This window comes from Monopterus albus, unplaced genomic scaffold, assembly GCF_001952655.1.
Source record: "Monopterus albus unplaced genomic scaffold, M_albus_1.0 scaffold99.1, whole genome shotgun sequence".
Classification (NCBI taxonomy): Eukaryota; Metazoa; Chordata; class Actinopteri; order Synbranchiformes; family Synbranchidae; genus Monopterus; species Monopterus albus.
Genome location: NW_018127979.1, coordinates 3,437,412 through 3,462,697, shown reverse-complemented (window position 1 = coordinate 3,462,697; position 25,286 = coordinate 3,437,412). Strand labels below are relative to the sequence as shown.

General features: G+C 41.1%; 3 protein-coding genes across 3 annotated transcripts in view; 2 read left to right on the top strand and 1 right to left on the bottom strand.

The window, feature by feature from the left end:
- col4a2 (collagen, type IV, alpha 2) overlaps positions 1–20,876 on the top strand; it is a 58,969-nt gene extending 38,093 nt beyond the window's left edge. The window contains exons 7-57 of the mRNA XM_020609289.1: positions 40–205; positions 314–382; positions 522–557; positions 646–699; positions 815–850; positions 1,029–1,070; positions 1,845–1,907; positions 2,070–2,114; positions 2,218–2,265; positions 2,354–2,389; positions 2,487–2,531; positions 3,323–3,374; positions 3,858–3,971; positions 4,269–4,418; positions 4,526–4,597; positions 4,765–4,913; positions 5,037–5,109; positions 5,246–5,352; positions 5,548–5,731; positions 6,138–6,182; positions 6,480–6,557; positions 6,670–6,786; positions 7,084–7,233; positions 7,341–7,412; positions 7,580–7,728; positions 7,852–7,924; positions 8,061–8,167; positions 8,363–8,546; positions 8,953–8,997; positions 9,295–9,369; positions 9,476–9,574; positions 9,697–9,918; positions 10,097–10,258; positions 10,354–10,524; positions 10,656–10,799; positions 10,907–11,032; positions 11,127–11,308; positions 12,256–12,319; positions 12,429–12,503; positions 12,607–12,714; positions 12,827–12,934; positions 13,033–13,104; positions 13,544–13,669; positions 13,758–13,874; positions 15,187–15,348; positions 16,595–16,693; positions 16,789–16,935; positions 17,029–17,145; positions 17,614–17,805; positions 18,335–18,621; positions 19,395–20,876. Coding sequence (XP_020464945.1) covers positions 40–205; positions 314–382; positions 522–557; positions 646–699; positions 815–850; positions 1,029–1,070; positions 1,845–1,907; positions 2,070–2,114; positions 2,218–2,265; positions 2,354–2,389; positions 2,487–2,531; positions 3,323–3,374; positions 3,858–3,971; positions 4,269–4,418; positions 4,526–4,597; positions 4,765–4,913; positions 5,037–5,109; positions 5,246–5,352; positions 5,548–5,731; positions 6,138–6,182; positions 6,480–6,557; positions 6,670–6,786; positions 7,084–7,233; positions 7,341–7,412; positions 7,580–7,728; positions 7,852–7,924; positions 8,061–8,167; positions 8,363–8,546; positions 8,953–8,997; positions 9,295–9,369; positions 9,476–9,574; positions 9,697–9,918; positions 10,097–10,258; positions 10,354–10,524; positions 10,656–10,799; positions 10,907–11,032; positions 11,127–11,308; positions 12,256–12,319; positions 12,429–12,503; positions 12,607–12,714; positions 12,827–12,934; positions 13,033–13,104; positions 13,544–13,669; positions 13,758–13,874; positions 15,187–15,348; positions 16,595–16,693; positions 16,789–16,935; positions 17,029–17,145; positions 17,614–17,805; positions 18,335–18,621; positions 19,395–19,649 — 5,671 coding nt within the window. The 3' untranslated portion in view covers positions 19,650–20,876. The remainder of the gene's footprint in view (positions 1–39; positions 206–313; positions 383–521; positions 558–645; positions 700–814; positions 851–1,028; positions 1,071–1,844; positions 1,908–2,069; positions 2,115–2,217; positions 2,266–2,353; positions 2,390–2,486; positions 2,532–3,322; positions 3,375–3,857; positions 3,972–4,268; positions 4,419–4,525; positions 4,598–4,764; positions 4,914–5,036; positions 5,110–5,245; positions 5,353–5,547; positions 5,732–6,137; positions 6,183–6,479; positions 6,558–6,669; positions 6,787–7,083; positions 7,234–7,340; positions 7,413–7,579; positions 7,729–7,851; positions 7,925–8,060; positions 8,168–8,362; positions 8,547–8,952; positions 8,998–9,294; positions 9,370–9,475; positions 9,575–9,696; positions 9,919–10,096; positions 10,259–10,353; positions 10,525–10,655; positions 10,800–10,906; positions 11,033–11,126; positions 11,309–12,255; positions 12,320–12,428; positions 12,504–12,606; positions 12,715–12,826; positions 12,935–13,032; positions 13,105–13,543; positions 13,670–13,757; positions 13,875–15,186; positions 15,349–16,594; positions 16,694–16,788; positions 16,936–17,028; positions 17,146–17,613; positions 17,806–18,334; positions 18,622–19,394) is intronic.
- Positions 20,686–25,274, bottom strand: rab20 (RAB20, member RAS oncogene family). Its single transcript, XM_020609344.1, has 2 exons — positions 24,712–25,274; positions 20,686–21,888 (listed from the first exon to the last, which is right to left on the bottom strand). Exons 1-2 carry the CDS (start codon positions 24,899–24,901, stop codon positions 21,287–21,289), a joined length of 792 nt encoding a protein of 263 aa, XP_020465000.1. The 5' UTR covers positions 24,902–25,274; the 3' UTR covers positions 20,686–21,286.
- The window catches only part of naxd (NAD(P)HX dehydratase), a 7,179-nt gene continuing 6,717 nt past the window's right edge, over positions 24,825–25,286 (top strand). Inside the window, exon 1 of the mRNA XM_020609333.1 lies at positions 24,825–24,908. The gene's annotated coding sequence lies outside the window, so the exon portion shown is untranslated. The remainder of the gene's footprint in view (positions 24,909–25,286) is intronic.

Here is a 25,286-nt window from a genome sequence, read left to right as displayed (position 1 = left end):
CATCATGTGAAAGCAGCAAAACCTCACGTATGTTGACAGGGTATTGATTCTGTATGTGATGGGTTTTGATTTGATGATTGCTCTGCAGGGCCACCCAGGACAACCTGGGCCCAGGGGCAAAACAGGTGCTGACGGCTGTAACGGGACACAGGGAGAACCAGGGTTACCGGGAAACCACGGCTATACAGGTGCACCTGGTTTTTCTGTAAGTATTTACTCCAAAGGTTTCTGAATAGTGATTTGTACAATACAGAGTTTGATTTCTTCTAAGTACTCACAAGTACTGCGTATCTTTTTCTTTTCCATCTCTTAGGGAACTCCAGGCAGGAAGGGAGAGAAGGGAGACTCTATGGTGCTGAATATATACATGGAGGGTTACAGGGTGAGGACAAGGAGTGCACCCTGGACATGAAATTTGTTCTGAAGGACCTCAGGAATTGTTGCATTTAAGACTTTTTACTGGCATAACAAAGTCATGTAGATCTCATTTATTTCATGAATATTTGAACTTCTTTCCACAGGGAGATCCAGGCACTCCAGGGATCAACGGAATATCCGTAAGGCACATTCAGTTTATTATCTGAAACATATCGTTCTTCATTTGCAGTCTTTACCATCTGCTGTCTTTCATTTGATTATTCTCAGGGGCCTCCAGGACAACCAGGAGTGCAGGGTAATATAGGCATCCCAGGACCAAAGGCAAGTGGGAGCAGGGTTGTGTGTCAGTGAATTTGTGGTATACTGTAATGTGTCAAACCTAATCTATTGTGATACAAAGTGCTTATTAGGATGCTGTTTTTTTTTCTTTTGCTAGGGTCCCCCAGGGTCCCCCGGCCCCAGAGGGCCAAAGGTGACGCAACATTATATGTATTTATTGTAACGTAATAGAAATTCGATTTCTGACTCTGAAAATGCTGCATGACATGTTATTTTATACTGTGTCAAGCATATAATTGGTAAAAAAGTAGGAACTTCAGCTGTTTTTGTTTTTTTTGTTTGTTTGTTTGTTTGTTTGTTTGTTTTGGCAGGGCTCTATGTCCAGAATAATTAAGGGAGTCAAGGGAGAGCAGGTAGGCGACCATGTTTGTTGAATGCAATGTTGATATCTGTTAGTCAGATCAAACAGAACAGTTTGCAGATGTTGCAAGAAAAAATCCTGAATTCATTTAGGTCACAAATCATCTAATTAAATGCAGTTTGAGTTCTGTCTCTGTACTTTCCCACACAATGATTTGTAATGGAATAAGCTAAGTATATTTACTCAAGTATTGTCCTTACTGAGAGTTTTAAGACACCTAGATTTTACTTGAACATTTCCATTTAATGATATTACACTAAATTTCAAAGTATTACACTTTTTACTTCATTAAATTTATTTCACAACTATAGTCACAGTATAGTACCTTTTAGAATACTTTTAAAGTTTTAATATTAAGTTTTTGTAAGATTGTACATTAAGAACATGGAGTAATCTTAAAGATAAACTGGGTGGTTTGCAACTATTTAGGTTTGTGACAAATTACAAAATAACAGTGTCTAATTGGGGCTCCTTGTCACTGATAAATATGATTTGTACGCAGTTCTAGTAAAGAGACCTTTCAGTTTTAACAGTTTAAAAAGGACACATTATCCAATATTACACATTCTGCATATCAGCTACTTATTACTTTGACGTTTTAAGTACATGTTGCTGCTAATGTTTCTGCACTTTACTTTAGTTGAATTTTTACTTGTAGTAGAGTATTTTTAAATTATAATATTGGTACTTTAACTTAAGTAGATGATCTGAGTGTATTATGATGATTTGTTCTTGACATGTGTTGCACTTTCTGCTTACACCACAGGGAGACATTGGAGCACAAGGGCCACCAGGAAACCATACTTACCAGGTTGTTGAGCCCAAACTGGTGTGTATATCTGTAATATATGCTCATCTTGTTGATTACTCTATATGCTGAAATGACATTCAAAGATGGTCTTTAAAATATGAAATAAAATGAGCAGTGTTACAAGCACAGACATATGTACTGAAAAGAATATTCGTTATTTATTCTTTAATATTATTTTAGGGAGCTCAAGGAGAGAAAGGTCTGAAAGGAGAAAGAGGAGATCTGGTACGTATATCACAAACGATCATACCCATTGACTCACATGTACATTATTTGTACATACACACTAAAATGTCACCGACCTTTTCCTTTGGTTGTTTTATTTCAGGCTGACAACAAAGGAGAAACTGGTGTAACAGGATTCACTGGACCACGGGTGAGCACAGATACATTTCTGCGCATTTCAGCAAAACATCGTGCTCTATCCAGATTCATTTTATGCTCTGTTTTGGTTGCTCTTTTAGGGTCCACCTGGTGCATATGGGCGTCCTGGACCAAGAGTATGTCTGTGTGAAAGATGAATAAGTTATCATTATTGCATTGTCAAATTAAAGAAAAATGTCATTTTGTAATTTGATGATGACAACTTCCTTTCAGGGGGATCCTGGTGACAGGGGACCAAATGGCAGAGGTGGGCTCAAGGTGAGTATGCACCTGTTTGTGATCCCTGACCACTGATTTTGCATCTAAACCTTCTTCTAGCTGACTGACAAAAATATGTGAATTTAAATTCACAGGCTGATTATCATTTACAGACAATTATCAGCATGTAACAAAGCACATTTATTTAAGTACTGTACTTCGCACCAACGTGACACACTTGTTTCCATTTCATGTTACTTTACATATTCTCTCATCACAGTTCAAAACAAAATATTATACTTTTTACTACATTAGAATTTTTTGATATTAAACCTTAACATGAAAGACTCAACCTGTCATAGGATGACACCTTAGGAACAATGAATATTTACATGAAAGGCTCTTTTCTATCGCTCCCTCTCTGGGATGTGACAGGTAGCCTCATGCCGCCTTTTAGTCTGGGCTGCAAAACTGGGCAGCTGTTTGAATGACAGTCTAGTAAACAGGTTACTGTAGGACACCAGGGTCATCTTACACGCAGAGAGTCACTCTTGGTCATCCATATGCATCACACTACAGGGCAAGTATAACAAGTACTGATGAATGAATGGCAGTGAGGTAACAAATATTACATCTGAATAAAATATAAGTATAAATGAAAAGAAAATAAGCAAATAATAAGTGACATAGGCAAAATATTGTACTATAATAACTGAAATAAGTGTGAATACATCTAAAGACTACAAGCATGAGAATAAAACTAATCCTCTAATCCTCTAATCCTTTAACCTCCTTGGTCTCCCACACATCTGTACTTTCTCACAAAGACTGACAGTAAATTTGTGTTTCAGGGGGTTAGAGGTGAACCAGGAGAACTGATTAATGAATCCTGGACCTCAAGGGGTAAGTTGATTCAGGCCCAACAAAATTTGTTAAATAATCAGGAAACAGAAAAGAGAAAAAGAGTATGAAGACAGACATTAACATGCACTCTTACAAATGTGATGCTGACATGAAGTGAAACTCTTTGGGGAAGTTTGCGACATTGCCATAGTTCAACTTTAACACAGATCTGCCAGTGCAACAAGTCAAGTGTTGGACCTGATGAGGGTTCATTGTCCTGCAGACAGGACACAGACCAGTATCAATCAGTGACTTTAGTCTTTGGCACTGAAAAATAAAGCTTGGCTTTGAAAACAAAACCATAACTGGAAAAAAGCTAACGTTGGCACTGAAGCATTTGTATGGGAAAAAACAACACTGGCATTAAAAAAAGCATTAATACTGGAAAAATGACAGTCTTCTGATTTTTTTTTTGTAAACATAAGCCTCTTTCAATGCATAGCTGCTAATAAATGTTTCTGCTTTTTGCTTTAACTTGGTAAGCTGGTCTTCCTGGTCTGCATGGTGAACCGGGTCCACAGGGAGAGAGGGGTCCAATAGGAGATCAAGGCATCCCTGGACCCCCTGGACTTTCTGCCTCTGAAACACAGCAACAAGGTTTGTCATCTGCAGCAAATCCTGTGCATTATCATCCACAATTTGATTCACAGACTCAGACCCTGGGACCAGTATATAAAACTTGCAATGGTCAGCTTTATACAGTACATGACATCTTTCACATTAACTCGGTTGTCTATGAAGCCTACATTATTTCCCAGGCACCACAATTGGTTATCCCAGCAGGGTTCTACATATTAAACAATAAACTAAGCAGTGACTGCACTTGTTCCAAATTCACCCGGGTTGAGAGTTTTAGTAAAGTGTCCTTTTTTAATTTCTTTTTGTGTCTGTCAGTGTTCGACTTCTTCGGACCATTTGGTATAGAAGGGGATCTAGGAGAGAAGGGCCAACAAGGAGAACGAGGATTCCCTGCTTTTGGTGAAGCACTCCCAGGCGCGAGAGGCCGTCAAGGGGCCGCAGGTGGTCCAGGACCCAAAAGAACATGTGAGTGAGCATTTGTTTTAAAACTTTTAAGCTGTGGGCTTTCTTTTAAATATCATTCTCCCTGTGTTTCTAAAAGGTGTCTTTATTGTGTTTATGCTTGTTTCTAGGGGGTGACTTCTTCAAGGGTGTTGCAGGCGAGAGAGGAAGGCCCGGCAACGCAGGCTATAAAGGACCAAAAGGTGCTGTGGTCATTTTGTTCATACTAAAGATTATTACTGATATCATGATGGAATACTGGTTAAAATATAGAAAGTTTTCACTCCTCTTTAATTTGCTCTAAACAGATGAATTTCCTAAAATATTTAATAATGAACTATGTGGCTGATGTGTGGGTGCACTCATTTAGGTGATCAAGGAGAGTGTCAGTGCACTGGGCGGTCCAGACTGGGGCCACCTGGCCCTGCTGGTGACCAAGGTGATGCTGGGATGTCTGGGGAGTTTGGTCAGGAGGGTGATTTAGGGGACCCAGGTCCCCGAGGAAATGACGGGTTGCCTGTAAGAAAATTAAAAAATAAATTAAAAACACATGAAAAAAGTCACATCATCTCCATTAATTCCTATCCATTGTCTATTTTAATCCCTTCTCTGTTCCTTCACATGTCCTTTGTCACCTTTTAGGGATTTCCTGGGATCAGTGGTGTGCCAGGCCCAAAAGGCCAAAAAGGAGACACAAGAATAATCACAGAGAAAGGTCCAGTGAATGTGTTATTTCATCTCATTTAAGATCAGCAGCAAAAGTAAAACTGGGCGAGGGAAAAAAAAAGCAGAAAAAAGCCATCTCTGTCACGTGTGTGCATACTGTATGTACATGTGCATGATCTCCACAGGAAGTCGTGGCGATCCAGGGGATCCTGGGCAAAGCGGGGAGCCAGGAGCGTCAGGCGCTCCAGGGCCAAACGGTTTGCCTGGTTTTAGGGGGACCCGAGGTCTTCCAGTGAGTCTATCAGTCATGTACAGAATGTCTATTTGTACATTTTTATTCATTTCATTTTATTCCTTTTATTTTTATTTGTTTATAGCTTCCTTATTATGTTTATTATGGTTTCAGTTCATTTGACATTCCCTTCCTTTCCCACCACTCATTGTTAATAACAAGTGATATGATGATGGTTGTGGTTCATGTCAACAGGGAGAGGGCCCCTGGGGAGTTCGTGGAGACAAGGGTTTCCCTGGCCTAACTGGTCAACCCGGTGCACCTGGGCTGGCAGGAGAACCAGGTGCAATCTTTGGGGGTATCAAAGGCCAACGTGGTTTACCTGGTGATGACGGTTTCGCAGGCTATAATGGAGTTCAAGGAGCACCTGGAAGCCCAGGTGAGAGGCAGCTGATTGCCTCCTCCTCCCTTTGATTCAATTTCAATATGGTGTTGCATATTTCTCTTTCAAGGCTTTATCTCTGCAGGGATTTGACCTGTTTTCACTTTACTAAGTATTCATTTTACCTTGCTTTTCTAAAAATACTCCACTTTTGTCATTTAATGCAAAGTAGTCAAATGGGAGCGAATATTAATGGCTTGGAAGGATGAAGGATGAGGCATAACAAGAATATTTTGCCATTTTATTTACATTTCTTTCTTCGCCTCCTGTTGTCTCCATGATACAGGGGCTGCTTTGCTTAAACCAGCCACAGCTGAGTGTGTTTGAGATAATGCTTGTGCTTTTGAATAACTCTTGTTCCGAATGCCTCTCTCTTTCATCCTGCCTCATTTGCAACTGAAAGGTGGCTGTAGACCAGCAGGAGATGGAGGACAGGTGGATGTAACAGGTAGCTGGTTTAATAAGGTTTTCACCTCATTGCTTTCTTTATAACAGCTGTGTTGTGCTTTGCCTTTAGAGTATTTGACTTTTGTGCATTATGATTTGGAGTCATTTACAATTTGAGATTTGGTGTATTGTGATACCAACTAATGTAAAGATAATGCCATGTTCTGGAAAACAAACCACGCCGGGCAGTGAACAAAAATCACTTGCATCAAAATAGTCAATTCCTAATAAAAAGTCAATTATACGTACAAGCATGATGTTGCCCCTAAAGACTGTGTTTCTTTTATTTTCTTCTCAGGTCCATGCAATCCAGTTCCAGGACCCCCTGGGCCACCTGGACCTCCCGGAGGCAGTGGATTACCAGGTTCCCCAGGTAACATAACAACAAACTAGAAAAATGACAGTCTTCTGATTTTTTTTTTGTAAACATAAGCCTCTTTCAATGCATAGCTGCTAATAAATGTTTCTGCTTTTTGCTTTAACTTGGTAAGCTGGTCTTCCTGGTCTGCATGGTGAACCGGGTCCACAGGGAGAGAGGGGTCCAATAGGAGATCAAGGCATCCCTGGACCCCCTGGACTTTCTGCCTCTGAAACACAGCAACAAGGTTTGTCATCTGCAGCAAATCCTGTGCATTATCATCCACAATTTGATTCACAGACTCAGACCCTGGGACCAGTATATAAAACTTGCAATGGTCAGCTTTATACAGTACATGACATCTTTCACATTAACTCGGTTGTCTATGAAGCCTACATTATTTCCCAGGCACCACAATTGGTTATCCCAGCAGGGTTCTACATATTAAACAATAAACTAAGCAGTGACTGCACTTGTTCCAAATTCACCCGGGTTGAGAGTTTTAGTAAAGTGTCCTTTTTTAATTTCCTTTTGTGTCTGTCAGTGTTCGACTTCTTCGGACCATTTGGTATAGAAGGGGATCTAGGAGAGAAGGGCCAACAAGGAGAACGAGGATTCCCTGCTTTTGGTGAAGCACTCCCAGGCGCGAGAGGCCGTCCAGGGGCCGCAGGTCCTCCAGGACCCAAAAGAACATGTGAGTGAGCATTTGTTTTAAAACTTTTAAGCTGTGGGCTTTCTTTTAAATATCATTCTCCCTGTGTTTCTAAAAGGTGTCTTTATTGTGTTTATGCTTGTTTCTAGGGGGTGACTTCTTCAAGGGTGTTGCAGGCGAGAGAGGAAGGCCCGGCAACGCAGGCTATAAAGGACCAAAAGGTGCTGTGGTCATTTTGTTCATACTAAAGATTATTACTGATATCATGATGGAATACTGGTTAAAATATAGAAAGTTTTCACTCCTCTTTAATTTGCTCTAAACAGATGAATTTCCTAAAATATTTAATAATGAACTATGTGGCTGATGTGTGGGTGCACTCATTTAGGTGATCAAGGAGAGTGTCAGTGCACTGGGCGGTCCAGACTGGGGCCACCTGGCCCTGCTGGTGACCAAGGTGATGCTGGGATGTCTGGGGAGTTTGGTCAGGAGGGTGATTTAGGGGACCCAGGTCCCCGAGGAAATGACGGGTTGCCTGTAAGAAAATTAAAAAATAAATTAAAAACACATGAAAAAAGTCACATCATCTCCATTAATTCCTATCCATTGTCTATTTTAATCCCTTCTCTGTTCCTTCACATGTCCTTTGTCACCTTTTAGGGATTTCCTGGGATCAGTGGTGTGCCAGGCCCAAAAGGCCAAAAAGGAGACACAAGAATAATCACAGAGAAAGGTCCAGTGAATGTGTTATTTCATCTCATTTAAGATCAGCAGCAAAAGTAAAACTGGGCGAGGGAAAAAAAAAGCAGAAAAAAGCCATCTCTGTCACGTGTGTGCATACTGTATGTACATGTGCATGATCTCCACAGGAAGTCGTGGCGATCCAGGGGATCCTGGGCAAAGCGGGGAGCCAGGAGCGTCAGGCGCTCCAGGGCCAAACGGTTTGCCTGGTTTTAGGGGGACCCGAGGTCTTCCAGTGAGTCTATCAGTCATGTACAGAATGTCTATTTGTACATTTTTATTCATTTCATTTTATTCCTTTTATTTTTATTTGTTTATAGCTTCCTTATTATGTTTATTATGGTTTCAGTTCATTTGACATTCCCTTCCTTTCCCACCACTCATTGTTAATAACAAGTGATATGATGATGGTTGTGGTTCATGTCAACAGGGAGAGGGCCCCTGGGGAGTTCGTGGAGACAAGGGTTTCCCTGGCCTAACTGGTCAACCCGGTGCACCTGGGCTGGCAGGAGAACCAGGTGCAATCTTTGGGGGTATCAAAGGCCAACGTGGTTTACCTGGTGATGACGGTTTCGCAGGCTATAATGGAGTTCAAGGAGCACCTGGAAGCCCAGGTGAGAGGCAGCTGATTGCCTCCTCCTCCCTTTGATTCAATTTCAATATGGTGTTGCATATTTCTCTTTCAAGGCTTTATCTCTGCAGGGATTTGACCTGTTTTCACTTTACTAAGTATTCATTTTACCTTGCTTTTCTAAAAATACTCCACTTTTGTCATTTAATGCAAAGTAGTCAAATGGGAGCGAATATTAATGGCTTGGAAGGATGAAGGATGAGGCATAACAAGAATATTTTGCCATTTTATTTACATTTCTTTCTTCGCCTCCTGTTGTCTCCATGATACAGGGGCTGCTTTGCTTAAACCAGCCACAGCTGAGTGTGTTTGAGATAATGCTTGTGCTTTTGAATAACTCTTGTTCCGAATGCCTCTCTCTTTCATCCTGCCTCATTTGCAACTGAAAGGTGGCTGTAGACCAGCAGGAGATGGAGGACAGGTGGATGTAACAGGTAGCTGGTTTAATAAGGTTTTCACCTCATTGCTTTCTTTATAACAGCTGTGTTGTGCTTTGCCTTTAGAGTATTTGACTTTTGTGCATTATGATTTGGAGTCATTTACAATTTGAGATTTGGTGTATTGTGATACCAACTAATGTAAAGATAATGCCATGTTCTGGAAAACAAACCACGCCGGGCAGTGAACAAAAATCACTTGCATCAAAATAGTCAATTCCTAATAAAAAGTCAATTATACGTACAAGCATGATGTTGCCCCTAAAGACTGTGTTTCTTTTATTTTCTTCTCAGGTCCATGCAATCCAGTTCCAGGACCCCCTGGGCCACCTGGACCTCCCGGAGGCAGTGGATTACCAGGTTCCCCAGGTAACATAACAACAAACTATTTTGTTTGTTTGTTTGTTTGTGTTTTGCCTGTAGGGTAATAGAGTTTAGTCATTTTTTGTTTTTTTTTAATTGTGTTAACTAACAGGTCCTAAAGGCCAAAAAGGACAAGAGGGTCCACTTGGATTACAGGGACAGAAAGGAGAAACAGGAGATCGAGGCACAGGAGGCCATCCTGGACCACCAGGTGAGGAGTGACAAGTTAACACTGGCCAGTAGTCATAACTGACCACAACTGATGTTTGGTTTGAATTTTGTTTTTGGTACAGATCATTTTCATTTATTAAACTTTATGGTTCTCCAATAAAGGTTTTACTGGCCCCCGTGGTGACTTGGGAGTTCCTGGCACCAAAGGTTCAGTAGGAGACCCTGGTGTGCCTGGCGTTTCTGGACATCACGGGGCACAAGGTGAGAAGGGTGTTCATGGAGAAATCTTGGATGCACTACCTGGACCCTCTGGTGACCCAGGGCTGCCTGGGCGTCAAGGAAATAAGGGGCTGGATGGAGATAAAGGAGAGCAAGGCTATCAAGGTTAGCCATGTTTCACATATTGTCACCTACTTGTATTCAAACTCAGTAGTTTATTTCACCTATAGGTCACTTAATTATGATGGTCTTACTGCCTTATTTTGAGCATTAGTAGGATCATTTGAAAGGACACAGGATTTGTGAGCCGCCATCTAATATTCTTATCCATACATTCCTCCAGGGATGGTTGGCATGCCTGGAATGATTGGCTTCAAGGGTGAGAGTGGCACTGTAGGTCTGCAGGGGGAGGAAGGGAAGCCTGGACCAGCTGGCAAGTATGGCTTCCCTGGTGACCCTGGGAGAGCAGGTCCACCTGGGCCACATGGTGCCACTGGACAGCCAGGTTAAACGAACATACACGCTGACACACTCCCTCAGAAATTTCTTTGGCAATATCTAACATCCTGTTTCCTTTTGGTCTATCTTCCTGTTCATCAGGTTTCACTGGAGAAAGGGGAACTGAGGGAGACCCAGGTCCTCCAGGTCCAGTCGGCTTAAAAGGGGTCCCAGGTGCATACGGTGATGATGGTGCCTTTGGACAGTTTGGTCCAACGGGTGACCCAGGACAGCGGGGTGCAGGTGGACGCCCAGGACTTCCAGGAGTGAAGGGTTTGCTCATCAGATACTTACTTTGAAAATTGACTGCTTAAAAAATACATTAAATATTAATTATTACAAAATACATCTGCTTTGGTCAGAAAAGTCTATTTTTGTGTTCTGAGGGTCCATCTCTTTCCCAGGACAAAAAGGGCAACCTGGCATGTCAGGTTTTCAGGGGAACAGGGGCGATCCTGGGGTAAAGGGCTTCAGTGGGCCAAAAGGAAAACCTGGAGAGCCAGGCCAAGTTGGCCCAAAAGGAATGAAAGGTTATAGTGGAGAGAAAGGTGAAAATGTGTTTTTATAAACATCTTGAGATCCCAGTGGCTTGTTAGTGTGCTGTGCTCTGTACAGAGAGTACATCATAAACTTACCATTTCCCACTGCCGGCCAGGTGATCGTGGTGTGAGGGGGCCACCTGGGGAGAAGCCTCACATCCATCCCCAGATGATTAAGGAGATGAAAGGTATCAAAGGAGACCCTGGACCTCAAGGAAATCAAGGATCTCAAGGGATGAAAGGTGTGCAGCTCCACTCTGACATCTGTGACTCCTTCCTTCTTAGCTCCTCTGTCATCCCATGCCGCACATCCTCAGATCTTACTCTTTTCCACAGGTTATAAGGGTTCTCCCGGTGCGACAGGCAGCCAGGGAAAACATGGTAATCCTGGAGATCCCAGCAATAAGAAAGGTGAACAAGGAGATCCAGGTCCACAGGGGCTGCCTGGGATAAAAGGAATGCCAGGCGTAACTGGAAATAGAGGAATTGTTGGTTTTCAGGGAATGCCTGGAGACAAGGTGAGCAGAGCCATATTGGGAACATACTATGAAGCTCAGTAGGCATCCATGGTAATTTATCAGGTCTTAATGAGGCACTTCACCAGTTTTATAAATAATGATCATAGCTGTGTAATGTCTTCTTTTCAGAGCTAACAAATTACCATGGGTAATGTCACTGGGAATATCTCAGCTTGGCCTTGAGCCTTAAAACAACTCGTAATGGTGAATCAGTGAATTATCACCCAACTCTTCAGTTTTCCACAGCTCTACAGGGCTTTATGGCATGATTCAGTTCAGTGTTTTGGTTTTATGGCCGACAGCTTTACTGTTTTGGTTCACTCTCATGTAGTATTCTTTCCAGCTGCGGCAGGCAATTGTACTGAAGCATTTAACAGCTAAAAAGCACATATTTCCATTACAAGTTAGCAAAGACCAAAACAGAGATACAAGAGTGTGAATACTGACAATATATCAAAGCCGTGTTCACAGCTTGTTCTGCTGTTTAACAGGCAGTGAGGATCTGATAAAAGATACAGTTCAATTGCAATATGGAAAATGTCAGTCCCAGTGTTTTTGGAGATGGACCCATACTAGATTCTTAAAGTTAGAATATCTCATCCTCTTCAGTTTTTCTTTTTCTCTTATTCTCCTGCATATACTTTATGCAAATGCACTACTAAATTGCTGGAGTAACCCTTTACATCTGCTAATTTCAAATATCAAATCAAATCAAATTTATTTATATAGCACTTTAAAAACAACATCCAGTTGACCAAAGTACTTTACATGGCAGAATAAAATCACAATAAATAACTAAAATAGAATAAAAAAGGTCAGTGCAAAAACTAAAACAGCACAATAACTCAGACACACAGATGACACACATTCAATAAATTAAAATTATTGCACTTACGCTGCCATTATGCCATCATTTGTGTTTCTTAATTGCTAATGTTACTTTTCAGGGAACTAAAGGAGGTCCTGGTGCCTATGGCGCATCGGGAGACCCAGGAAAAAAGGGTGCCAAAGGTACAACCTCAAATTTAAATTCCAGGCAGATGGTGATGTAGATGCTAACTTTAAAGTCATTGCAATGAAAGTATTTTCAGTGTTAGAAGGTTCTGGAATACTGTTACAGGTGATAGAGGCCCAATTATAGACCTTCCAGGATCTCCTGGATTGAGAGGAGAGGGTGGTTGTCAAGGAGAGCTAGGTACATATTCCTACAGCTTTTGTTTCTTCTCCTCTGGTATTGATTAGCAACAGTCAAAAATTAATGGCTTATATGTATGGAACATTTAATACCCCCCATACAGGCAATAAAGGACAAGTTGGGGTGACTGGCGACAGGGGTATACCTGGTGAAGATGGTATTGAAGGTAAAAAGGGAGAGTCAGGAAATTCAGGAACACCAGGATACTCAGGTAAGAGGCTGCTCTTCAGTTCCTTTTTAAACAATCTCCAGTTTAAGCATGTCATTATTTTAAATGTTATAGATTTTATATGTTCTGATTCATAGACAATTTTTTTCTATAGGCTCAGAAGGGCAGAAGGGAACTCCTGGTAACCAAGGTCAAAAAGGCCTTCCTGGATTTCCTGGACAAGACGGAAAAAAAGGTTTTCCTGGCTTCCCAGGAACCAAAGGTAATGGAATCAGACCACTGCCCTCTTTTTCTTTCTCTTTAAAACTACATATTTATTCTCTACCATATTCTCCATCTGATCTGTTCAAATGTGTGCAGGCTTCCCTGGCCTGAAGGGTCTTTATGGATTAGATGGACTGAAAGGACAGAAGGGAAGCCCAGGAACACCAGGTATTCAACCATAATTCAGGAATTTAAACAGTTTCTCTTTGTATCTGTCACAACGAGAATATACCATTAATATAGCAAGTAAAAATTTGTCAGATACACTTTTATACAGCTCTCTTGTAGCTCAGGGGCCCTGAAAACGTATTTTTGCAATCAGCTACTTACTATGAGTAAGAGAGTCCTACATGAATGCACAGTGTTTTAACATTAAACTCCATAACTAATACCTAAATATGTTTGACTTATATTGTTACTTATTAAATCATGAATAATTAGTGTTATAGAAAAATAGTAAGGCTTTAAAGCCATATTTTTAGGGACTAGTGTATTTCTGAATTCTTCACTTCATCCAGTGTTTATGGAGAGAAAGCTACGTATGTCTGAAGATTATGTGCAGATCCCAGAAGTTAGACATGAATTTTTTTGGTCTTATTTTTATCAGGTGTGGACATCACTGGACCCACTGGGGAACCAGGAGCCAAAGGAGAGAAGGGAGATAGCGGTGACACTGACAACCGGCCAGGTGTTAAAGGCACACCGGGTTTGAAAGGCTTCCAGGGAGCTCTAGGTTAGCCACTGTTCTTCGGCATTAGGTCTCAGTTATAGAGCAAATGTGTATTGTAATGTAAGATCAATCTTATGTTTCATTTGTTCAGGTGACCATGGTCTACCTGGACTACCAGGATTCCGCGGCCCCATAGGACCAAATGCGACTGCAGACAGGCCAGGATCCAGAGGGGACCCTGGCTCTATAGGATCTAGAGGATACCAAGGTGAGAAGATGTAATTTAAGAAACACAAATGTACCAATGATTGCTTTGATACACTGGTGTGCATCTGTTTTTGGTCTTGCTTTTCCTGCAGTGGCATTTTAATTTCTCTGGCTAGGACCAAGGTTATCTAATCTTACAGTATGTTATACAGTCATACTATATCTCAAAACTGTCTTTATCTGTTAATATATTATTTGCCTTTGCAAATGATCAATTTGATTCTAGAAACCATAATTTCATCTACAGTAGTAATATTTAGGCAGAAAGGAGGGCGTAGTTATCATTAATTTTATTACTAAGAGTCAAAGTGTTAGTTATTGCTGTTGAAACCAGAGAAATGCAGTCAGTATGGAAAGAATTGAGACCCTTTTCAAGATTTCCAAGGGTTGTTAATATTTCAGACTCATCTTAAAATGAATTCAGTTCTTGTTTTTCTTATCAGTCTACACAGAGTACTCCACAATGATAAAGTGAAAACATGTTTTTTGAGTGTTTAGGAAATGTATTAAAAATAAAGACTAAAATACCCCATTTACATAAGTATTCAGACCCTTCACTTAGTGCTTGGTTAAAGCACCTTTGGCAACAAAGGCAACCTCAAGTCTTCTAGAGAATGAAGCTACAAGCTTGGCACCTTTCTTTTGGAATTTTTATCTGGGCAGAATTCTTCAAAGTGAGCCATCTTGGTTGAGGAGCAGCGGTGCACAGCCATTTTCAGATCTCTCCAGAGATACTCTATTGGGTTCAGGTCCAGACTGTAGCTGGGCCACTCCTGTATTTTCTTGGCGGTTGTTGTTGTCTTGTTGAAATGTAAACCTGAAGTTTTATATTTACAAGTCTGAGATCCTGAACATAGGGCAGCACGGTGGCGCAGTGAAGGTTCTGGGTTCGGGCCCCACTCGGGACCTTTCTGTGTGGAGTTTGCATGTTCTCCCCGTGCTTGCATGGGTTCTCTCCGGGTACTCCGGCTTCCTCCCACAGTCCAAAGACATGCAGATTAGGTTGATTAGTGTCTCTAAATTGCCCATAGGAGTGCGTGTGCGTGTGTGTGGTTGTTTGTCTATATGTTAGCCCTGCGATGGATTGGCGACCTGTCCAGGGTGTACCCCGCCTTCACCCGATTGCCGGCTGAGATTAGCTCCGGCGACCCCGTTCAGGGACTAAGCGGTAGAAGATGAATGAATGAATGAGATCCTGAACATGCCGAAGAAGGTTTTCATTCAGATTTGGTTTATATTTTTCTGCATCCATCCTCCATGCTACACATAAGTTTTTATAAATTCCTATGAACTGTAAATGATTTGTTTTTCAGGTTTCCCTGGACCCAGAGGATTGCCTGGTGTGGATGCTCCCCCTGGAGAAAAGGGCATACCAGGATCATTAGGGTCTCCTGGAGTCACTGGTTGGAAAGGATTAAAGGGAAATCAAGGGCAATTTGGATACCGGGGGCCTAATGGTGTTTCTGGGAAGAAAGGTATGGATAAAATATGGAATCTTTTCATGAATGTGCCTTTACCACTGACTTAAATACAATTAATGTTGTACTATTTGTGTCATTTTTGCAATAGCAGATTTTAAGGTGACAATACATTTTTGTTTTTGTGATGTGGTGTCTTATAATACATTATCTGGCACCAAAGTCAGTGGAAGTACACTGCTATACTTTATGGTGCAGAGACTGTATAAAAAGATGGATGATATGTCACCACTTCCTGCCACTATGCAAAAGTGAAGCTACAATATTGCAAATACACAGGCTGCTATCTTGCTTTTGTGATATTGCGCAACCAGATTCTGCTCAGTAGCGACAAGAGGTGGAGATGCAGTATCAGGCCACCAAAACTGTCAATCATCTGAAATCAAATAACTTATTAAACAGAAACATATCAAGAAAAAAATAAAAACAAAGGTGATCATATCTGCCTAACTGCTTATTAAGTGGTGATGTAAGATTCTGTTTCCGGGTCCAAGCTTCGGTTCGTTCTCTTGCTCCTGTGCCACAGTGTTGTGTTCCCAGTTGTTTCAATAGATCTGAATCAAAAATCACAGGTCAATTTCATTTTACACCTTACCTTGCAGTTGGAACGAGGAAAAAAGATGGCTACTGCTGATTAGAGAAGTCACAGCATTCTTCTTGCTGCCTTGTAATGTAGTTAGCTAGTTAGCACGGCGTTAAGGTAAACACTATACATTAACTGTGTAAAGGGTGACATGGGGGAGTTTGGACCTGGAAGTGGAATGTTTCATCACACTTAACAAGCAGAAAATGACAGAAATAACGTTTGGGGAAAAGAATTGTTACGTTGGCTTGTGTCCTATCCACTAACATGGAGAGGGCCGGGTTTATGTCCTGAATCACAACCGGCCACCAGGGGAGATGGACTAGTGGTGGCTTTACTTTTGGGAGCTGTTGTCTGTCTTTATGTACAGTCTCCAATGTGTACAGGACAAACAGGGAAAACATTCACTACAGCACATTAATATAAAACCCTTGTATAAATAAAACTAAAGCTAAAAACTGATTAAACTCACTGAGTGTGAGTGGTTTACAGTTCAAGTAAAATATTGGCATATGCAAAATACTACAAATATTTTCAAAAGAAACATTAAGCTAAATATAAAATATGCAAAAGATGGCACACATGTAGAATATGTTGCTTTTTAATAATATCATCACTTGTTGACATTTTTGTACAGTCTTGATATGCTTTGTTTTACAGGAGTGAAAGGAGAGCAAGGAGTGATGGGAGTTCCTGGTACTATTGGTGTGAAGGGAGAAAGAGGACCAGCTGGCCCAAAGGGAAACACTGGACCCCCGGGTACATTATTCTCTGATAATTTAACCACTGCTCACTAGGTATCATGGGCATGCATCTTTTTGTCTTGATTATTACATGATCCATCCCTGTTGCAGGTGTTCGTGGGTTCCCAGGTAACCAGGGTCCTCCTCCAGTTCCCATCAGATATCCAGGAGAGAGGGGCCCTTCAGGGCCAATGGGTATCCAAGGACCAAAGGGGATCATAGGTGAACCAGGGCCACGTGGCCCCCATGGAGATGCAGGTTAGTTATTCTAATAAAACATTTATTGTTGAGATCCCAAAGTGAAATGTTCTGCTTAGCAACATATTGTATATGTATCCTGTTACTGTACAGGTTTCATAGGACCTGCTGGGCAGAAGGGCATGCCTGGGATTAGTGGTACACCAGGAATACCTGGACTCCGTGGAGATGTTGGACAAATGGGCCACCCTGGTCTGCAAGGCATGGAAGGTATGTTTGATGCTGTGAGGCAATTTAGGATTAGGTTAAAAAGACCTGGATTAAAGGATTTAAAGTCGGTGAAGATTTAAGCAGGGAATCAGTTACCAAAAAGTCTTTGATTGTTACTTTTTGTGAAAGTTGATTTAGTAAATGAACCAATAAGCACCAAACTGATAATTGTTAGCAGTGTGCTGAGGACTTGAAAGCTCCTCAGTCTATTTGTATTATTACATAATTTTCATTGTAGAAGCAGCTGAAAGAGTTTGAGCCTAATTAGAGTTCTGTGCATGAAAGTGTCCAATTTTCAGATATATTTATATAACTTTTAAGAATCGACTATGTTTAATGATACCAATTCATATCTGTCATGATACTGTTTGTAAGAAGTGTGTTCAGTATGTGTATGTGCAGATATATTATAGAATTCAAAAATAGTTGGTTGCAAAACACTTTTCTGAGCTCCTAATTTCTCAATAGGTCAACGTGGCAACACTGGTATCCCTGGGTTACCAGGTATGCCTGGCCGCAGTGTCAGTGTGGGTTACTTGCTGGTGAAACACAGCCAAACAGACCAGACGCCCATGTGCCCTGTGGGCATGTCTAAACTGTGGGATGGCTACAGTCTGTTATACTTCGAGGGACAGGAAAAGGCCCACAACCAGGATCTTGGTAAGTTGGGGTGAACAATAAAATAAAATGTTCTATAGTAAGTTAACATGCTCAGCAGTCAGAAGTCTTTGTGATATAAACAGGATGTCGATACAGTGATTATGTCAATACATTAGATTGGAAGAATAAATCAGTAATCAATGTACTATGTACACATGTGCCAGTGTGTGTTTGTTACAGCACAGTCCTGTCCAAGTGCATTGAATAAGGCAGGCATCCTCAGATTAAATGTTTCTGATATTTTGATCCAGTGAACTAGAAGATATGTTATTCCAGAAAGTTCAGGCTCAGATTTTTCTACTGCTTTGTCACATGTCTCTGTCTCCCATTTCCTGTTTGCCTCTATGCAACTTAACTGATCAATACAGGCTCAAAAAAAAAACTCAAAGCTTTAGCATTTAAATTTGAGCTACAAGGTAATGATGAGGTTGAAAAGAGAAGAAGCAGGTGACCTCTAATATACTATATGACTGATTATCCACAACCTTGCCTTCTTGCATAGTCTGATTTGGCTGTTTGTTCTTTTCAGGCTTGGCTGGCTCCTGCCTCCCACGGGTCAGCACCATGCCTTTCCTGTACTGCAATCCTGGAGACATTTGTTACTATGCCAGCAGAAATGATAAGTCCTACTGGTTGTCAACAACTGCTCCTCTTCCTATGATGCCTGTAGAAGAGGCGGAGATCAAACCATACATCAGCCGCTGTTCAGTATGCGAAGCTCCATCAGTTGCCATAGCAGTGCACAGCCAGGATATCACCATTCCACAGTGTCCTGCGGGATGGCGCAGCCTGTGGATCGGCTATTCCTTCCTCATGGTGAGATTTGGGGGGGTCAAAGATGCTTTGTGCAGGCTTTCAAGCATCACTGTCATGTAACTATTTATTAAAAGCAGTGGAGAAAAGAACAGTCTTTAGCTTAGTTTTAAAAGTGGCTAGAGTTGGGGCAGATTGAAGATTTAATAGGAGCTGGTTTCAGCTGTGGGCAGCACAGTGGCTAAGAGCACTTTCACCTTGTTCAATTTGAATTCTGGGCACTACTAGCTGACCAGTCCCTGCAGATCTGAGACACCTGCCAGGCTTGTACTCAGCAAACACATCTTTGATGTATTTTGGGCCCAGACCATTGAGAGACTTGCAGACAATAAGTTGGGCCTCAGATTGAATTCTGCATTTAACAGGAAGCCAGTGCAAAGATCTAAGGACTGGAGTAATGTGTGCTCTCTTCTCTGTGTTTGTCAGTATTCCAGCAGCAGTGTTTTGAATGAGTTGCAGTTGTCTGGGGAGGACAATCAGTAGTGCATTACAGTAGTCGACCCTACTAGAAACAAAAGCATGAATGAGCTTTTCTAAATCCTGCTTAGACGACATTTCTCATTTGTGTTTTTAAAATTTAGATCCTCATCACTAATTACACCAAAATTCCTGACACAGGTGTTAGTTTTTAGTGTCTTGGACTTAAGGTGATCACTGACCACCAGCCTCCCTTTTTATTTCAAAAAATAAAATATATAAAACAAGTATAGAATATCACCAAACATACTGCATCTAGGACTTCACACCTGCCTCATTTCTTACCTTTTTCTCCACAGCATACAGCAGCAGGAAATGAAGGTGGAGGTCAGTCTTTGTCATCGCCTGGCTCCTGCCTGGAGGACTTCCGCACAACACCATTCATTGAGTGTAATGGGGCCAAAGGCACATGCCACTACTTTGCTAACAAGAACAGCTTCTGGCTAACCTCCATAGATCAGGCGTTCCACACTGAGCCATCAGCAGAGACTCTCAAAGCAGGTCAGCTCCTGTCACGCATCAGCCGCTGCCAGGTCTGCATGAAGAACTTGTGAAAGGTGCTACACAGTTACACTGACAGGAAGACATTCCACTGACAGTGATCTAGTATCGTCTCTCTGTCCATGTACTAAATCAAACAAAGTGGATCTGAATACTGCCTTAGATCAATGTAAGTGGGAAACTTTCTCCCCAATGACTGTTTGAAGCCTTGAGCTTTTGAGCAAAATGTCCCACTATAGTTAAGACAGGAGGAGTCCCATAATGAAGCTAACAGTGTTGTGGGTAAAGTATTTTATGATAAATGTGGATTGGTGCTTACTGTTTAACTTATTACCTCAGCTACTATGATACATTAACAAATCAGAGACCGTACATTACAGCTGAACCAAAGATGCCCGTGTGTATGCACTGCTTCAGTTAATCAAAATGGTTTTTATTGTTTACCGCTGAACATGAAGCCACTAACACTGCCTCTCAGCCAATTGAAGAATATATCAGAAGACAAAGAATGTTAGCTGATACTATTTACATTATCCTGCTTCTATGTCATTGCTCCACCAAAACCTATTTTTATGACTTTTCAAGCTGTTAACATTTTTATGTATTAATCAACTATTACATTATGCAGAATTCATATTTTCAAAGAATGCACTGATTCTCTTTGTAATTATACCGGCTGAATGAACTTGACCCCCATTCCTAAGAGTTTTAAATATATATCTTATACTACTCGTCTCATCCATGTTCCTTTACAAATCTACTAATTATTGAACTGCCCTGAGCTGCCAACAGGACAGAATGTAAACAACCAGAATCAAAGGTCTGATACAAACCCTCGCTGAGGTCACTGCCCCTGGGTTAGATTCTTTTACACAATTTAGAAAGTAGGTCAAATGTTCTACTTCACCCAGATAGACTTGTTTGGAAATGAAGTTTGATTAAACCGGAAAAACATTGACAATGTTTGTTTTAATTGTAATGCGATTATGGTCATTTTCATAACATGATAATTTGATTGTAAAGATTAAATGGTGTTTGTTATACTTTGGACTATATTATTTTACTCACACAAGACTGACAGACTGGGCGAACTGCAAAATAAAAATCTTTATTATGACAGTGTACTTAAAAATTCAACAGGGGTATTTTACTATTTACACTCCTTGAAAGTGCCAATAAAATAAAAAGATCAGTATCAACACTAATAACAAAAGAGTCAATTAAGTGTGATTTGTGAAACCCTTAAAATTCAGCTAGGATAAACACAGTGAAATGTGCCACCCAGCTAACAATTAGTGCTGGTAAATGTGTGAACTTCTCATACCACCACATTTACAAATAGCAGTTACTGACTTCTTATGTGGATTATTTGCCCACAGACACATCTTTGGGATACAAGAGCAGTTTCATTTGTTAGGGTGGAAGGTCTCAAAGCACAGAGTGGCAACATTTCCCTTCATTACACAGAAAATGTATCAGGACACTACGAAGTCTAGTTGCTTTCTCGTAACATCTTCACAGCATCAAGAACGTATGTATGCGAGGTCACTAATAATGGTCTCAGGTTTCAGTCAAGGGAAACAAGTAGTACCATCACAGTATGTATTTAGTGCTTGGACCAACCTACTGACTGTCCTTTGCTAAAAACAAGATTCTTCTAGTTGCAGCCTCTCCACCCCTCTGGTGGATCCTAGCAGCAGGCAGACTTGGCCTGCTTACTGCTGGCCACACTGCACTCTTCCAGGTCAACTGTAGGAGAATTCTGGTTCTCATTTCTCTTTCTCAGGATGGAAGGCAGCATCAGATCAAATAATGTCTCAAACAAAGTGTCCACATTATGCCCCGTCTTGGCACTTGTCTCGAAGCACATCTTCTCTGCAGGCAGGCTGCTCTTCTCCTCCAGGCCTTTGTAGCGTAGTATTCTCCCATAAAGAGCCACTGCATCCTCATGTGTAACCTGTTTGTGTAGGATCACCCCAGAGAGGGATGCAGGGGTGGCTGGGGGTGTGGGGCAGGCAGAGAGCAACTGTGGCTCTGTCCTGTCCCTCTCATACTCTGTTTGGTCCTCAGACACTCTCCCCGAGTCCTGGGACATCTGGGCTTTAGCGTCTGTGAGATCAGCCTTGTTGCCCACCACAGCATAAATGCAGTCATGGTTAGCTGTATCTGTCAGGGACAGGAAGCGCTCCTCAAGCTCAACTAGGCTCTGCCAGTTAGTGACGTCATAAGTGAAGATGACAGCAGCTGCACCTCGACAGTACATGGAGCCCAACCCATGGAACTGTTCTCGACCTGAGGAGAGAGAGGGAGGTCCACAGTGTCTCTAGTGCAGCAGCAAACCAAGTGAACTTAAGCACAGATGCCCCTTTCAGACATGCACTAGAATCCTTAAATTCTCTAGACACTACCTGGGGGAGCTGTATGTCAGAACGCAAATGTCTGAGTCTGTTGACCCGGACCTTAAGCAGACTTTACTCTGCCAGCTTCCTAGTACAAAGTCCACATATGGTCTAAGTAAGCTGGAGTGAGTCTATGTGAGAATACAGCAGCATACAGTCCGGAGTATTTACACAGAGCTAGTAGGTATAATGATGTTGTTCTATCATGTGACCAGCGTGAAACCGGAAGAATACAAACATCCGATGGTGAAGCAAAATGGTCATTTACAATGAAGACACCAATGAAAATATCTAACTGGAGACATGAAGTGATTCAGGAACTTCTGACACACACTACCTCCTGTTGTCTACTACATGTTTGAAAGGGGAACTCTCAACAAAGTCTGGGCCTGATTTCACAGACATGGTTTAGAGTTCCTGTGTGAAAAAGATTTAACAGTCATGCTGTTTGTAAAGCACTGCAGAAGGACACAACACAGAGAGAAATGACACAAGACAGTCAGCAGTTTGGAAACAGAGACAACCTTTGTTGTTGCACTTATGCAGAATTCTTCAGAGGGCACACTGTGCGTGAATACTTTGCCCCTGGGGGCGTCTCCTTGTTGTCAGTTTATTGTGTAGAGTGTGCACCTAGCTAAAACTAACACAGTCTAATGCAACAGCCCTGTAAGGAGTCTTTGTGAAAATGATAATGTTTGAAGCTGTTGATTCAACTTTATGGTGATTTTGTAAGCTTTATAATAAGCTGTAATACTATAAAGACTTTAGTGTAATGGAACAGCACCACAATAAACAGCTTTCAAAATGACATTCAGGTTGAACCAACACCTTTCAAAAACAGTTTCACATGAACAAAACCTTTGTAATGGGAAGATTACTACAAGGCTTGTGTATACTGTATCTAGGGCTGCAACCAACAATCCTTTTCATTTGCTGATATTAAATATGTTTGATCTGACTAGCAGTCCAAATATTTACCATCATATGTGACAAAGAAAAGAGCAAATGTTCACATTTGAGATAATGGATACAAAGAATATTTGGCATTTTATCTTAAAATATGTCTGAAACAAGTAGGTGGTGTTAATTTTCTCTTGATATGCTGATTAATCAATCAATCATTTCAGCTCTAAGACATTTCCTTTTACAAACTAGTAAATACCAAAGTGACAAAAGAAAAACTGCAAAGTCAGTGATCATGCTTCTGGAAAGTACGTATGCATGTAATGTTAGAAATGACGGTCAAGCATAAGGAGTCAACTCTTCCTGTCACAGCCCTGTCATGTGACCATCAAGAAGAACAGGCATCTCATAAGCCTGTGTCAGGCTTTGAAACTAAACTGAAAGGGGTATTATCTGTGGGAAAATTAGCTTTCAGTGTGGTGAACTAAACATCTGACAGTTTTTAGTACTGCCCTTACAACTGCCACTCTGTTAGTCCTGAATGGTCTGTGCTGATAAGTCTGCAATATTTACTTTGACATGACTCAGCGCTGACCTCTTTTATTTCTCCGCTACAAAAACAAAATAAAAAACCCAGCCACATCCTGTCAGAGGTCACAGAAGGAAGTGGCACATGGTTGGTCTTTCCTTATCACTTATAATTCTCTTCTACACCACACAAGTAATATACTAAAAAATTATAACAGAGCATTAACATTCATACACCACACCCACAATGTTCCATCTAATTAATCATTAAGCCTGTTCTTGCATATATCTTCATTGACACATACCTTTATATTTATATTTAAACTCGTCAATTCTATTACTATTTTTTATGTCCGCACTTAGATTATTCCATAGTTTTACCCCACTTATGGAAATACAAACTCTTTTTTTTTGGTTGTACGTATAACATGAATTTTTAAATTTAACTGACCCCTTAAATTGTATCCCCCTTCCCTTTCATTAAATAGTTTTTGAATTCCACCAGGTAACAAATTGTTCCTGGCTTTATACATAAACCAAAATTGAGGTGACCCAATATCTGTAGTATGACTTGGCCAACATTTTCAGTAAAACTGTATTAGGTCATTACAGGATGTTAAAGTGTTAAGGGAGCATTTGCTTGCATGGTCTTTCGAATGAAGAAATTAAAGGCATTTATTCTACAAAATATATATTCTTTAAGTTTAATCTCCAAATACCAGAGAGAAAGAAGTATTTGAAATTACTTTCTCAGATAATCTCACCAAGTGCCAGAAAATAAGTCAATTTTTAATCATATGAATCTAAAACTGACATTAAATCACTTTTATAAAAGAATACTTGTTTATCAAAACTGGAACCAAATCATTTTCGATCTGTTAGCTGTTTGATTAGCCGATTAACAGGCCTTTGTTTTCATAAGTCTATTCAATATTTAAAGTCTCTCGTCACATTCGTCTTAAATTACAGGTTACTGTTTAAATACAGCTGCTTATGATGTCACTCTCCCTTACTCATGGATTATCATTGGGTGTGTTCGATTATGCTGCTTTTGTTTTAATTGTGCAAGGTCAGTGTTATTCGTTTCTACACAAAATCTAATTTTTTCTGTGAAAAAACAACAGGAGACGCTGGCTGCCTGGGTACACCGAGCAGTTACATGCCAATAATTGCCTCAGGTGGTGGGGTCACGTTATCAGGTAAACAGAGTTAATAAAAGAAAAGAATGATAATGGACAAGTTGACAGTTGGGAAAAGTAAGAAAATACACGGGAGGAGCTATTACCAGCTGTGTCCCATATTGACATGTTGTAAGGTCCCCACTGTTTGAGGAAAAACGCCCCTCCGACGGTGCTGATGGTGTCTTTGAACTTCCTCTCAGTGTACCTGTGGAGCAGCGACGTCTTCCCCACGTTCATATCCCCCAGGAGAACCAACTTGGCGTCGGGCTTCTTCATCTTCGACATCTCGGGCATGATGCAGGTGGGTCAGGTCCCGCTACAGGGGAGCTTTCTTAACTTTTTCGTCGAAAAGGAACACAGTCTAACTCTTAAATATGACTTCCCATTGGAAGCGACTTCTTCCAACAAACGCCATTTTTTAAATGAAGTTAATTTGTGCCACTGTGACTATCGAGAGTTGGCTGTTTTTCAAATCCGCTGCCTGTGTCTCCACTTCAAAAACTAACTGAGGTGAAACGGGAAGGCGGTAGGGAGCTAAAGAGTTACATGGAGCAGTTTTACCCTGAGTTAGGTCTGTAAGGTTCATCTACTGGCAGGCTGTATAAGAAGGACCTAGCTGCAGACAAGATGGCGGATTGCGACGATGCATTCCAACCACGAACGGAAGTTGTCATCTTTC